Raw genomic sequence first — 14,399 nt, 5'->3', positions numbered from 1 at the left:
ACAAGAATGATAGCAAAAAAAAAAAAAGCTCTTAACAAAGCTCCTACTGTTGCAGCCAGGAAGCACCCAAATTGTAGTGGCCTATTACTCTTCTGATGACAACCAGATTAAGCGAAGTCTGACTGTGAAGCTCTAAATTCAAATGATGCTAAATTGAATGTTTTCTAGAAATGCCCCACATCTGAGAGAATATCAGTTGGCCCCTAGAAGTTTTTTGTTCTTTCTTCTGGATCTTCATTTTTTTTCAGCTAGCTGGATAAAAGTTCTCATACTGAACCACCTTCCAACTACATTTTTTCTATCAGAAGTATTATATTCCTATGTATCATATTTCAGTTACAAGCATATCAATCAACAGCAGCAGCATAAATTGGAATCCCACTTCTGGCTTGCTTTTTTTTTTTTTTTTTTAACGGAAACCTATTCTGTTGGCTGACAACCTAGCCAGTTGTTTTTTTAATGGAGCACCCTTTTGTAGAAAACAGGTTCTTTGTAACAGAACTAATCTAGCTGAAAATATAGAGGTTAGGTTGTGTCAGAAAAGATGTTCTGATCACCTTTAACAAGAAGAACTCAACTTATAATTTAACTGCCCCCAGTGTAACTTAAGACAACTTGGCAATACGTTTTCAATTAACTTGTAAGTACATTAAGCTCATGTAAAATTTAAAGAAAAAGTAATTGAATTAATACATAAATATAGCTTAAGATCTGAGAGATATTCCCACTGTATGTAGAAACAGCCTTGTGTGTTACCCGCTATTGAGCACATACTTCAATTCCTTACTATAATTTAGTAAGCTAAAAGAAGATTTCCCTCATTTCTTGTGTAAAATATCTGCAAAAGGATGCAAATTTATTACAGCCAGCCACACACACTGGCTCATCAATCCCAGCTGCAGGGTGTCACTCAACCAGCTCCCAGTTCTAGTGTTGGCTAAAATGACAACTGTCACTGAACTGCGGGTAGTTGAGCTTCCATTTATCTTCTATTAGGAGATGAATATAACCCGTGACTACTTACACTCACCTTCCTAAGGGGTGTAGGTATAAGGTCACCTGCAATCCCTGAGATACAAGAGCTGGGTCTATCTTAGCCTGGTACAATTCCAGATTTTATGGCCTCACCTGGCCTTGTACTCAAGTCCCAAGTGCAAGATTGTGGTTTTGTGTTCAGTGGCTTCAAAGCAGCCACATTCTCAGGTGGTTTACAAGCCAAAGCGTTATCAACTACAGCAAATGAAGGAGGAAATGCAATGCCTAAAGATTCATTAGAAGTGATTTTTTTTTTTTTTTTAAAACATGATCTGGCAGAGATTTCTGAAGAGATCCCAATACAGTGCCAACCAAGTTTTAATGGAACTGTTCCAGTAACAGAGTTTAGGTTTTTCTCGTTGTGAGGGCTATTTTTGCTTTACTTCTCTATTTCATAGGCAAGAAAATTCTTGTGTTTATGTGGCAGAGAAGCAGGTTCTCAGTAGAAGAAAACAAGTGGCAGAGCTCAGTTCTCTCCTGCTTGGATTTACCCCGGAAAGCTTGCTGAAATTCTAGGAGATGCTAGCAATGATTTGGACCTTCATGTAATACAGTTTCTTAGGTGTTTTCAGACCACTGATGGAAGAGCACTACTAATGTACAAAGTATTGGGGGGGTGTGTGTCAAACTGAAACTAAAGTGACACCTTAAAATACAAAGTAGACCTCATTCATCTAAATCAATAAACCCAGAACTTAATGGAGTCTGACGTTCTATTAATTACTGCTGATAAGGCAAAGGGAAATGTTTTATAAAGTTGCATTTTATGAACCACAGCAGCGGTACTAGAAATAGTACTTTATAGTCCCTGAAAAAGGGTAGGAGATTGTAGTTGAGGGAAGGAAAATACCAAAAATAAACAGCAGCTTTGGTTAATGCTGTGGTAAACACCTATGGAGAGTTATGACAGCAAGTTCTACAGATAATTGTTGCAGTACTTAAGGTTAAATCCAGCCACTTACAAATAGCGAGATGATTTCGGCCAGCCAGAAATATCAAACAGCTTTCCACAAAATACTTCAGTATTTGCACAACAAATTTTCAACAAACCCACTTACAAGTAGCTGCAATTCCCACGATACTGATGCCAGTGTATTTAGTGATGATAAAGCCCAATGATTCATAAACAAATGTGCTACTAGGTGTCTTAATTGCTGCCCTTTAACTAAGAAAAGACTTTTGAATCAGCTATATACATTCACCAATATCCAAATCGGTCTGCCAAGCAATCCCAAAATAAGGCACTGCTCTGCTCAGGAATAAATTTTAGCATGGTATGTGGAACACAGCTCCTTGTTCCATCAAGTGTCCTCAGACTTACTTTAGATCAGTAACAGTCACCTGGGAACAAATGAAAACTTCATCATACAAACATTGTGTGTTGTCACTAAAAGGAAAATATATGTAGCTTTACATAGTTCATTTAAAGAGTATCACCTGATGCACTGTGTACTTGTGTGTGAGGCAGGACAGAGTAGCAGAAAAAAAAAAATCTAGTTGTATTTATGTTAAAACGTAAAGTGCATTGCAAAAGATATTGATAACCTCAGGATAAATAAAGCCTACCACCATACAGTCTAAGCCATTCCTTCTTAGGGGGACTATGTTAATTGTTAAATTGTTCTTAACCTGCATTCAGTTAAAAAAAAAAAAATGAAATCAGTATTACACATCACTATCACTATTTACAATATTCTCACTATAGATCCAAAATCATGTACTCCAGTCCAAATCTGGGATACAAAACCAAACCTTTCAAAAGGCTGCAAAATACTTAAGATCCCAAAATACAATAGTGACTTGCAGTGTACCAGCAATGCTCAAACCAAACAGTCACGTCCCATGGGCATGCTAGAAAAAAAGGCATAAAATTTATTTTCTGTATCTTGGCAGGGAGGGAATCACAGCGTACCCCAATAGGAATAACCAGATAATCAAAATCACAACATACATCTTTACATAAACGCAGCACAAGTATCGCCCTGATTGACCTGAGAACTCTACGAGTGCTTGCAGTTCTGCTTCTGTGTGCTAGCATAAATCCTCAATACTAAGTCACCGGGAGCCAGACTGCAACTGAAAGTCCAGCCAATGCCCAGAAAATACCAGTAAAGCCCTGTATTTTCCTGCTTTAAAAAAATATGATCCCCACTCCCATCGTTCTTGTTAACAAACTGGAAGTGCCTCTGGACAAGCCAGGAGCCCAGTGTACTCAGTGTGTTGAGAGCACCAACTGGACCCAAACACGAAGTGAGGGTATACTCAGTATCTTTCTAAAAAGCAGCTCTTGGCTAGTAGGAACTGTGAGGGATTTACGTTTATGCATATATAGATAAAAAACACACACACACATATATAATATAATAAAAATATACATAAAAAATATACACACATATATACTGACTAGCACTTCTGCTCAGGAAATGAGAAATCTAAGTTCTTCAGGCTGAAGAGGGTTCACTCCCTTATTTGCCATGTCACAGGATAGTCCCTAGCTATTAGGCTTTAAGAAGGGCTGGGACAACTCTCCTTTTTGCTGAAGCCATGCCAATGAATAGAAAAGCTGCATGGAGCCAGAAAGAGAGCAAAAGGAAGAGCATGACTCTGCATCCTAATAGGATATTCGACTGGAGAGAGTGCAATTATAATTTCCAGCTTCTGCTCCCAAGATTGTTAATGCATTGTACATTAAGTAGCTATTCAGTGAAAATTTGACATAATCTTGGGAACAGGACTCAATCACAGCATAACCACGAGAGTACAATCCTGTTCCCTCTTGTCCTCTTTTTCTAGCTCTGCAAATCTTGTCATCTTTTCTATACAATGGCTTTAGCAAAAGGGAAAGTCTGTCTTCACTCAGTGCAGTCTGTAGCTTAGTAATTATTGTGCTGTCCCTAGAAGTTAATAAGATCTTAGACCATATTTGTGGGTGTTCCTGCTAACACTTTTTAAACTGTTGGCATGTCTAATCAATCATGGTTTGAGATAGGAAGGGTGCAAGGCGACAGCTACTAGTGCAGGCAAAAGTCTATCCTCCTTGGCTTCTTGTGGCATCAGATTCCTTGGCCGAGGCCACACCGTGTTTTGCTGTTGACCTGCCCAACATGACTGGTCCTTGGCTTTACCTAATTAGAACAAGTTTCCTTCACAGTGGGTAGGTTTTCAATTTCACTTTCAGACAATCAAAGGAAGGGGACAGCGGTTATCCTGGGGAGTGCTGACTGCATTAGGTACTTTGTACCTGCCAGTTCTTTTGTTTTGCCTGGCAGTACCAGACACTGGCCATTATCCAAGACAGCATGGATGGGATTCACGTGGTTAAAAGTAGGTCTCATGTACAGAGCAGACCTAGTCATCCTATCCACTTCTTTTGCAGAGATATAGCCAAGGGAACAGTTCATCTCCTCTTACAGAAAAGATCTAAAGCATGTTAGATCAGTCTTCACCTAAAAATGCCCATTTTACTCTCAGCTATATAGGAAACTTTGGGCAACCAGCTCAGAGACTGACATCCAAACTGCAAATATCTAAGGTTAAGCCTGATGAATCCCCCTCCACATATCTCTGAGGAAGAGCTTTCTCCTGACTTCATCCTTTGGCCTCCCATATGCTGATATGAACATACTGACCACAATCCTGCTTTGGGCCAAAGAAGATGACAAACCAATCCCAAAAATACACTGGGTTATTTCATAGTGCTTTGGGTAGGTTTCAACTTCAATAAGCATTGGATCAAACCTTATAAACTTAGAGGCTCTCTTTCTGTCTCTCACTCCCTAGTCAACTCTCACTAATTTAAACAGTAAATTGAAGTAACTGTCATCATCAGAACAGTCCAAGTACTTATCACAAATTTGCAGTACAACCATAAATGTAAATCCATATACAGTACCCAAAGGAAAAAGAGAGCACAGTTCACCCATTAGATCTAATGAAAAATTTCAAAAGCCAATCACTAGTTTTGCAAAGGAAGTTAAAACACACAGACACCTACTTTGTTAAATGTTAGAGATGTTTTTCAAATTTGAATGTCAGATTGCCCTAAGAAAGCTGAAATAATCCCATAAATTATTCTGAGACAAAATTTAAGCAGGAAAGATTAAGTAAGAAGCCTGACTAGAATGCATCCAGAAGTGAGGCACTAGATTGTTGGCCATGAAAGAAATGTTCCCTAAAAAGCAAGCAGTGAAGTAAGAATTAATTTAGAAAGTGACCAGGATCAAATTCTCTCAGTCTCTCTCAAACCTTCTCTGCTCAGGACATTTTAATGAAAATCCTCCCCCACCACTGTTATTATAAAGTGCAGCTCTGCTAGTAATGGCAAGGCTATGATTAATACAACAATTCTCGCCCTAGGAATTGGGTTATTTAGATCTGAGGTGGTCAAATCTGACTAAGGCCGTGTTAAAAATGTTAGTGATGGCTCGAACTCCATCATGACAAGCTGTGTCCCCACAGTAGCATGTAGTTCAGAAACAAGCCAGAAACAGCGCAGAGCATGATTTCTCTGGTTCCCAAATTATACTCCAAATGTCTTTTAGTGCATTTACAGAAACCTTTATTCCTGAACTGCAGTCTGTGTGTGCTCCTATGCACTGATATAGCAAGTGACCCAAACTGTTCCATTGCTTTATAAATATTCAACAGCCTGAGTTCAGGCCAGAAGAGATCATTTGGCCAATTAACCAAACTGTTCATGCCTCTCAGCCTTCAGCTTCATTCCTCTGTTCATATCAACTACCTAATGCTGCAGAAAAGCACATTCAAATAAAAATACATTTAAAAAAAAGAAAAAAGAGACAATCAGGCTTATTTGCAGACAAGCGACAAATAATCTATTTACCTACTTTCAGGTTTTGCCTACCAGTTCACATTAAGACTGTCTTGCTTTGAAGAGGTCCTAGTAGTGCATGGTATTTGCTGAGCATTAAAATACTATCACACAGCAGTCATGCAATCTCACAATATTCTTTGAGAAATCGAACACATAGAGTCTCATGTGCCTTAACATTTTCTCAAACCTAAAATCATTTCAGCTACTCTTTTCTGTCTCCATTCCAATTTTTGACAATAATTTTAAACACTAGCATGACAGTTTTATGCAACATTCTCATAGTGGTCTTACCATTAGACTTGATGAAAGTTAAATCAAACCCAATCCCCCCATGTCCCCAGGTTACTCTTTGTTCTCACATCATGAATTATAATGTTTTTTGCCATGATACCAGACTAAAAACTTATATCATGCTGTTTTCCACCTATATCCATTACTGAGGAACTGCTTGGGAGACTGTCCTCCCCTGTTTTGCACAGCACGCATTCCCCCCTTCTAGAAGTACATCTTTACATTTGGGTGTACCAAAACTTTTTGCTTGGAAGCACAAAAGCAGCCATGCCCTTCTGCCCACTCCTTGTGTCATTTGCAATTATATATTTTTAGGAAAGAAATTATAGATTTCTTTCTAATCATTTGTAAAACTGAATAAAGCTGAACCCTAATTTAAAATCCAGTTCATGACTAATTCAAAACTGGTCAACTCTGGATGAGAACAAGGCCAAATCAATCAAGCCATATTCCTACCTTCTTTGCTAGCTCTACTTCAAAATCTTTTGGCTTTATGCCATTATTTAAAAAAAAAATAGACGTACATGTTTGTCTGTTAACAAACTTATACCACAGCTAGATTTTCTTCTGATAGTTATATCAGATTCATGCCCTTAAACCTCTTAAGGAATTATTATTTTCTTAATAACAGTAACATTACAGATAGGTTTTGTTTCCCTTCATGAGAGATCTTGGAAGTCAAAACAGAGCACAGAGTATGAGAGGATAATTATATTCTGCACAACTGGAAAAATATATTTAACTTCATAAATATATTCAAATATTGTAATTAGTATTTTCATTTAAGTTAATTAAATGAACATATTTAATTTAAATATATTAAAGAAGCAGAAATTAAGAAAAATCAACAAAAGCTGTATAGACCAGCATTCTGATTTTAACAATTGTATATTCAGGTATATACAATTATATATTCGAGGTATTCAGTACACTGAATATTAGATTATTGTTGTTTAGTTTTGTATATACTTTCCACATCCTCACAGTCCCTGTCTGTCTCCTTTTGTTTTCTATGTCCACTGGAAGCAGGCAAGGAAGCTCATTTCTCTTCTGTTTGTACTGCATCTACTACATGACTAGAACTCCTTGCTACTGTAGCTATATAAATAGTGAAAACATGCAAGTGTGCAAGATGTGCAAAATATGTTGATTACTCATTTACATACACACATACCATACCTGCAAATTCATAGAATCATTAAGGTTGGAAAAGACCTCTGTGATCACAGAGTCCAACCATCAACCCAACACCACCATGACCACTAAACCTTGTCCTTCAGTGCCGCATCTACTCGTCTTTTAAATACCTCCAGGGATGGGGACTCAACCACTTCCCTGGGCAGCCTGGTCCAATGCTTGACAACCCTTTCGGTGAAGAAATTTTTCTTAACATCCAATCTAAACCTCCCCTGGCGCAACTTGAGGCCATTTCCTCTCGTCCTATCGCTAGTTACTTGGGAGAAGAGACCGACCCCCACCTCGCTACAACCTCCTTTCAAGGAGTTGTAGAGAGCGATGAGGTCTCCCCTCAGCCTCCTTTTCTCCAGGCTAAACAGTCCCAGTTCCCTCAGCCGCTCCTCATAAGACTTGTTCTCCAGACCCCTCACCAGCCTCGTTGCCCTTCTCTGGACACGCTCCAGCACCTCGACGTCCTTCTTGTAGTGAGGGGCCCAAAACTGAACACAGTATTCGAGGTGCGGCCTCACCAGTGCCGAGTACAGGGGAAGAAACAGGGTTAGAAGTAGAAGAAAAAAACCAAGGTGCTTTAATCAGGAACAGGATGGATTAAATAGATGTACTGTCTGAACAATTGTTTGGGCACTTGGCCTTGTTGAACCTCATACAGTTGGCCTGGGCCCATCGATCCAGCCTGTCCAGGTCCCTCTGCAGAGCCTTCCTACCCTCGAGCAGATCAACACTCCCGCCCAACTTGGTGTCGTCTGCAAACTTACTGAGGGTGCACTCGATCCCCTCATTCAGATCGTTGATAAAGATATTGAACAAGACCGGCCCCAAAACTGAGCCTTGGGGAACACCGCTCGTGACCGGCCGCCAACTGGATGTAACTCCATTCACCACAACTCTCGGGGCCCGGCCGTCCAGCCAGTTTTTTTACCCAGCAAAGAGTACAGGTTTACAATTGCTTACTATTGAATTAAAAAACCAAATGAATTCCCAAGTCCAGCTCTGTGTTCATTACAATCTCTGTTGCAATTACAGATCCAGTTAGCTTCCTAATTTGCTTTCTGAGAACTTAAACTAATGCTTAACTTTAATTTAGGTGCCAATTCCATTGCAGATATTTAGCATGCTGCTTAGTTAAAGGATTTGCAATTACGTTCTGTAGGTTTGCTCTTAACTGTTAGCTCTATTATCGATAAAGCAGAGCTAAGCTCTGGCTCAGTGTCATCCCTGCTCTCTTGAGTTATGCATAAACGTGAGCTTTTTGCTATACTTTTGGGAAGAAAAAAGCTACAATATGGGAGCTTAATTCATTGAAAAAGGAAGGAAAAAAATCAAGAAGTAGGATTTTTTTAATCTGAGTATCTGTACCTTAATGAAAATTTCTTCTTTTTTATATATACACATACATATACGTTTATATATATATAATATATATGTTGAGTTTTGGGTTTTTTGGTTTCTTTTTTTCCTCCTAATTTCTCACAGCTGGTCATTCAATATGCAAAGCTTGCTAAATGTAATTATATTGTACACCTTCTTATCAACTAAATTACACCCACCCCCACCCCCCAAAAGAAGAAAAAAAAAAAAATATATCAAGGAATGAAAATGCTGACCCTTTACTCCAGAAAGGTTGTGCCTTGGCATTGCTGCCCCCTGCATTACTGGCAAGATTTTTGTTTATTTCTTTATTGAATTATGACAAGGTTAATTTCAGAAAACCACAAGTAATTCCAAAGAAGCCTAATGACTACAGGCCTGTAAATACTTGTCAAGATTTAACATTTATTTTTTGGCAGTGGTGTCTTATACTATTATGAAGAGATCCAGAGCCTACCGAAGACATTGAGAGTTTGAGACATTGCATAGCTGGGCACTTCCCACACCGGGGCACCCAGACTTTGAGTTTTTCATAATATCATCGTATTGGAGCTTAAAGACCTTTGCCATACGCTAGAATTGTTAAAGTGATCTGATGAGCACCATCCAACCCCCTACATATAGTATGTCAAAATCCCAGCTGGAATACAGTTGTGGGTAGCAGCGAGGTCAGCGAAGGCCTGGACAGAGACTGATTTATCTTTTCATTCCCAGAATGAGGCACTCAGCTGAACTCTAAAAAGTAGCCTGAACCCTTTCTGATCAGCTGCCCCAGAAACTTTCTTATGAATCCAAATGAAAACTTAAAAACCAGTTTAAAAATATATGTTTACCTATTCCAACACTACTGAAGTTTCACCAAAGTTTCAGGGCCATTTCTTTGCTCGAACTCCAGATGAGCTGCATTTCCTATGAGTTCCAGTTCTGAACCTGAACTTGCACCTTTACAAGCCTATCCAGCGCAAGATGAAAGTATTCAGCTAAGTAGCTGCATACCTCCTACACAGCACACCTTACAGTGAGTCAACCACACCAAAATGATTACGTAATTTAATCACACTTTTGGATTATCTCTTTAAAATCAGGATGTGCTTTTAGAGACTGGAAGCCCCATAAAGCCTTCAAAGGATTGCCACAAGTCCAACACTTGTTACATGGATAGCACACATTGTTTTGTCTTCTTCTAGAACTGGGAAGACTTACCAGGTAAAGAATTTCAAAAGAATTGCAGGTATCTTCCATTTTGGATACCTAAATCCAAATCTTTAAAAAAAAAAAAAATCTATTTCTAGCAAATATTAAATATCCACATTCTCTCACAACAGATACAGTTTAACCCAATACCTTGTTTGTAAACAAAAAGCTCCACTCTTGCATAACAGAGCTTATTTTTATGCATTCTGTTTCAATTTATAAAATCAGGTTTAGAAAATTATGCCTTTTATTGGAAATAGCTAGACTTATTATTTTTTAACAGCACAACTATTTATTCCCTAATGCTATTATTAAAAGGACAAGCTTACTCTGTGTAGAATCTGCAATCCAGTTAAAATACATCATTACTACAGATAAGGGTGTGCTTTTCCACATGTTCCCAACTAAAACTCTGTTTCAGGTTACTGACTCAAACCCATTTAATAAAAGATGGTAAAGACTTGATTTATTGCTCAAGTCTCTCTTAATCACACCCTCTGAAAAAGCTAGAATTAAATTAATTTAATTTTAACCCTCTAATCATTTATACTATTTAGTTTCTGAAGGGGAAAAATAGACTACTTCAAAAACCACACTTCCCCTAGCAATGCATGGACCACAAGGCAGATGACAAGTAAGTTCATTAAACTCCATTATTTCAAATTAGGTTGCAGAATCATAGGAGCAGAGGCTATGGCACAGAGCCATATGCAGCGAGGGCCAGACAAACAGAAATGCCCATGAAGTGCAGAAAAAATAATTCTGGTTCTCGAATTGAGCTAATAAGGAAGCTGCTTTGCATCATAGGTAAGTCAAAATTGCTGACAGCAAACACAGCAGTTCCCTCTCCCCCAACAGGATGCTATGGATGCCTGTCTCCGTCCCTCGCGTAATTATGCAGACATGTTACTTATCCACCAGGAATATTTTCTGAAACCCAAGCAGATCTGAAACAAGGGCTCTGCAACCAGAGAAATACCCAGTTCTGGCACAAGGAAAGCAGTGGGTGCTTGTGGCTGGGGAGGGAGAAGACATGGGAATCACCCTGATGGTGGTCTGGTTGGCTTAACCATAGCAAACTGCACCCTAAAATTCACCTCTGAGAAGGCCTACTTAGGTCAAGTCCAACACCACAACACTATGCGGGTCCAGGTTCCAGATTCAAGACCTGTATGCTCATTCTGTTACAAAACAAATTAAAACAAAAAGTTTCATGTGTTGCAGACATAACTTGGTGTGTTTACTTTGCAAAGCTAAATAGTAAAATTTAAAGGAAAGTCAGACATTAGTGGACATAGCACAGTATTCCCGAATTCTGGCAAAGTGCTTAAACTGAGTCTGCTGAAATTTCTTTCACAAAAAGCTTTTCCCTTCACACATGCACTGTGTATTATTTCCTCAGGTCAATTTTTGTGCCTCTTATAAAACAAAATGGACAGGCAATTCATCATTTACATGCTTCTATGAAAATCATTACTAACTTCCCCATTAAGAAAAAAAAAAAATCAATGAACATCTGAATTTGTCATAAAAGTAGCTGTATCCTTAGCACAATTCATTCTTCATTTCAAACTAAGATGGATGGATTCAGATGGATTGATCTAATATGTTTATTTCAGTAAAGGTATTTAACAGACTTCATAAAGGTACTCATGCTAAAAGTGCAACCTACTTCCTCCCTTCTGCTCTACAGTTTTCTTCTTCATATGCAATACAATAATCCCATGCCACATCAATTTCTAACACTGTACACTATTTCTCATCAAAAATTTACAGCAGGACATGCTTTTGAAGTTGTTTTTGCTTCATACTATGAGCCTCTGAACATCTGGAGCAGCATTCAGCAGTCATTAGTGCCATACTTCTCATTAAGGTCTAGATGGTAAGAGAACAATGAGAAGAAAAACATTGCCAAATCACTGCAAAAGAGGACTCATTTTTACAGTTACTACTGCAGATTTGTCCCAAATCAGAACAGCCATTATAAGGTCAAGGAGATTCAAGTTCCAGAAAAGAAACTGCATCACTAACTTGTCCTGGTTTCGGCAGGGATAGAGTTAATTTCCTTCCTAGTAGCTGGTACAGTGCTGTGTTTTGGATTTAGGATCAGAACAATGTTGATAATGCACCGATGTTTTAGTTGTTGCTAGGTAATGCTTACACTAGTCAAGGACTTTTCAGCTTCCCATGCTCTACCGACTGAGAAGGCTGGAGGTGCACAAGAAGCTGGGAGGGGGCACAGCCAGGACAGCTGACCCAAACTGGCCAAAGGGATATAACTGAACACCAAGAAATCTAAATAAAAGTATTTAATGTATATATTTACACATTATCTATATTTATACATATTATTTAATATATATAAATCTGTTCATCTGTTAGTCTGTGCCACATCCAACAGATCATGTTGTATTTTTGTGTGTACAGATCCATTTTATTTCACTGTGAGATCGCCTGAAAGATATTTGCATAGAAGTCTTTCAAACTACATAATCAATGGCATCAGAAATCGACAATATACGACACATGAAAGGCATATTTCCACAGCTACTGTGTCACTTTTTTTATTGTGAACCAATAACAGCTACAAACCAAACCAATATTTAAAACATCTCCACTTTTAGACAGACTGTGCAGCTGTGACAATTGCCTTTCCAACAGGTGTTTTCAGCAGCAAACTAAGGAATTTTGAGATCCACACAGATCTGTTTTCATTTATTAATATGCCCCTTCCCATCTTCTCCAGTAAACAGAAACCACATACTTAGGTGATTAACTGATTTATAATCCACAAAGGTACGGACATTTATGAAGCAAGTCAGGAACTAAGATGGAAACAATACCTGTGAGGCATTTACATTTAGTTCAAAAGTGTTATTCTGCTAAAAGAGCAAGCATTGCAAATTAAAGCATTTACTATATAGATAGTAATCCGACTGCTGTTGCTTTTCAAAGCATCACTCAGAAACACAACATTGCACCTAAAAATTGTATGTGCAAGCTCAAGCACCTAAAAAAGAATAAATATTATATAGGTTACACTCCTTAACCCAGTCCTTTGTACCTATATGTTATGACACAGAGTATTTTATCCCTATAGAACTCTTTTCCCATTCATAGTATAGTTGAAGGCTCATCACTAGGCATCTCAATCTGTGGTTGCAGAGGGCGTGAACTGATTTCTTGCTCAATCAAAACTTCCGTGAATTCAATAGTATTATTTCCTTGTGGACTTCCACTATAACATCTAAGATAAAGAGCTAGATACAGCCATAAATGAGCATGTATAAGCTGGGGTTACAATTCCCATAGCCTTAGCAGTAAATATTCTCCTGCAGTTCTGTATGTGATTGAGTTGGGTCTCTAATGATTATGACACACTCTCTATTTCTGCTGATTTATATGACATATACCTGGTACTACTTTGTGCTGACATACACCTGAACAATTTTTTGATAAACATATACAGGCACTCCAGAAACCTGACCCATTACACACTTGTGCTACTATGAATTAAATTACCCATTTCTGTATTACATTTTTGCTCTCCTAGCAACTGACTGCTAGTCGAAGAACCACATTTTGATCTCTAGCACTGCACACTGCTAACAAAAAGCAACAACTTGAATCCTTACCCCAAAACCTGAAAACCCAATTACCACACCAGGGCATCAAAATGAACAAACCTCCCCGGCTCAGCAGCACATTCCCTGGCTTTCCCGAATCCAACTGTATGCAGACAAAAGGAAAATAGTGGTAAAAAAGAGCAAGCCCAAAATGACCTGTAACCCTCCTGAATCCACTCCTGCTTTTGCACTTATGACTGACTGACAGGGAGGTAATTAACAACCTCCTCGCACTGTTACATACCAGTCACAGCTCACTGTCAGTTTTTCCAAATCTTTTGGCAAGGCAGTTCTTTGCCCGTAAGCTGGTGCCTTCTGCAGGACTTGCTGCTCCCGAGGAAAGGTGCTGCACTGTTGCAATGCCCGGGCTGTTCTCCAGCCAATTCATCCAGTGATGTTAACAGTGAGCTCACCCTAAAGTTTACTTTTCAGTCTTGTAGCCTTTCTCTGCCATAAGTACAAAATGTTTTCCATGCCATCTGCTCAACTATGATATAAGCAGGGTCAGCACAACGTTATATCAAAGTAATTTACACCTATTCATGCTGACTCACCAATAAATACACATCAGTACTAAGATGAAACTGTCTACAGAGTTTCTAAGGTGTATAAGCATTACTGAGAGGCTTCCCTAGCTATACTGCATGTGTAACTGCCAACCACATCATATAATAAAAGGATTTACCAGCTACCATTTGCTCAAGCTACCATAGAAGCATAACACTTAAGGCTAGTTAAACTGTCATTATGCTGTAGCAATCCTAGTTTTAAGAGCTCAGCTCCACAGCCTTGTAACAGGTTGCTTTTCTATTAAAAAAAAAAGAGTAATAAAGGAGAAGTTGTCAGTCTTCTCT

At 38.6% G+C, this 14,399-nt stretch overlaps 1 protein-coding gene across 1 annotated transcript in view; it reads right to left on the bottom strand.

The window, feature by feature from the left end:
* Positions 1-13,933, bottom strand: part of PTPRN2 (protein tyrosine phosphatase, receptor type N2) — a gene marked incomplete at its 3' end in the record, with an annotated part of 561,766 nt that extends 547,833 nt beyond the window's left edge. The window contains exon 1 of the mRNA XM_009278699.1: positions 13,804-13,933. Within this exon, the coding sequence (XP_009276974.1) occupies positions 13,804-13,933 (130 nt within the window). The remainder of the gene's footprint in view (positions 1-13,803) is intronic.
* Positions 13,934-14,399: the final 466 nt, after the last annotated feature.

This window comes from Aptenodytes forsteri, unplaced genomic scaffold, assembly GCF_000699145.1.
Source record: "Aptenodytes forsteri isolate BGI_AS27 unplaced genomic scaffold, ASM69914v1 Scaffold257, whole genome shotgun sequence".
Lineage (NCBI taxonomy): Eukaryota > Metazoa > Chordata > Aves > Sphenisciformes > Spheniscidae > Aptenodytes > Aptenodytes forsteri.
Note: the sequence above shows the minus strand (reverse complement) of the source record. Positions and strands in the feature narration are given on the sequence as shown.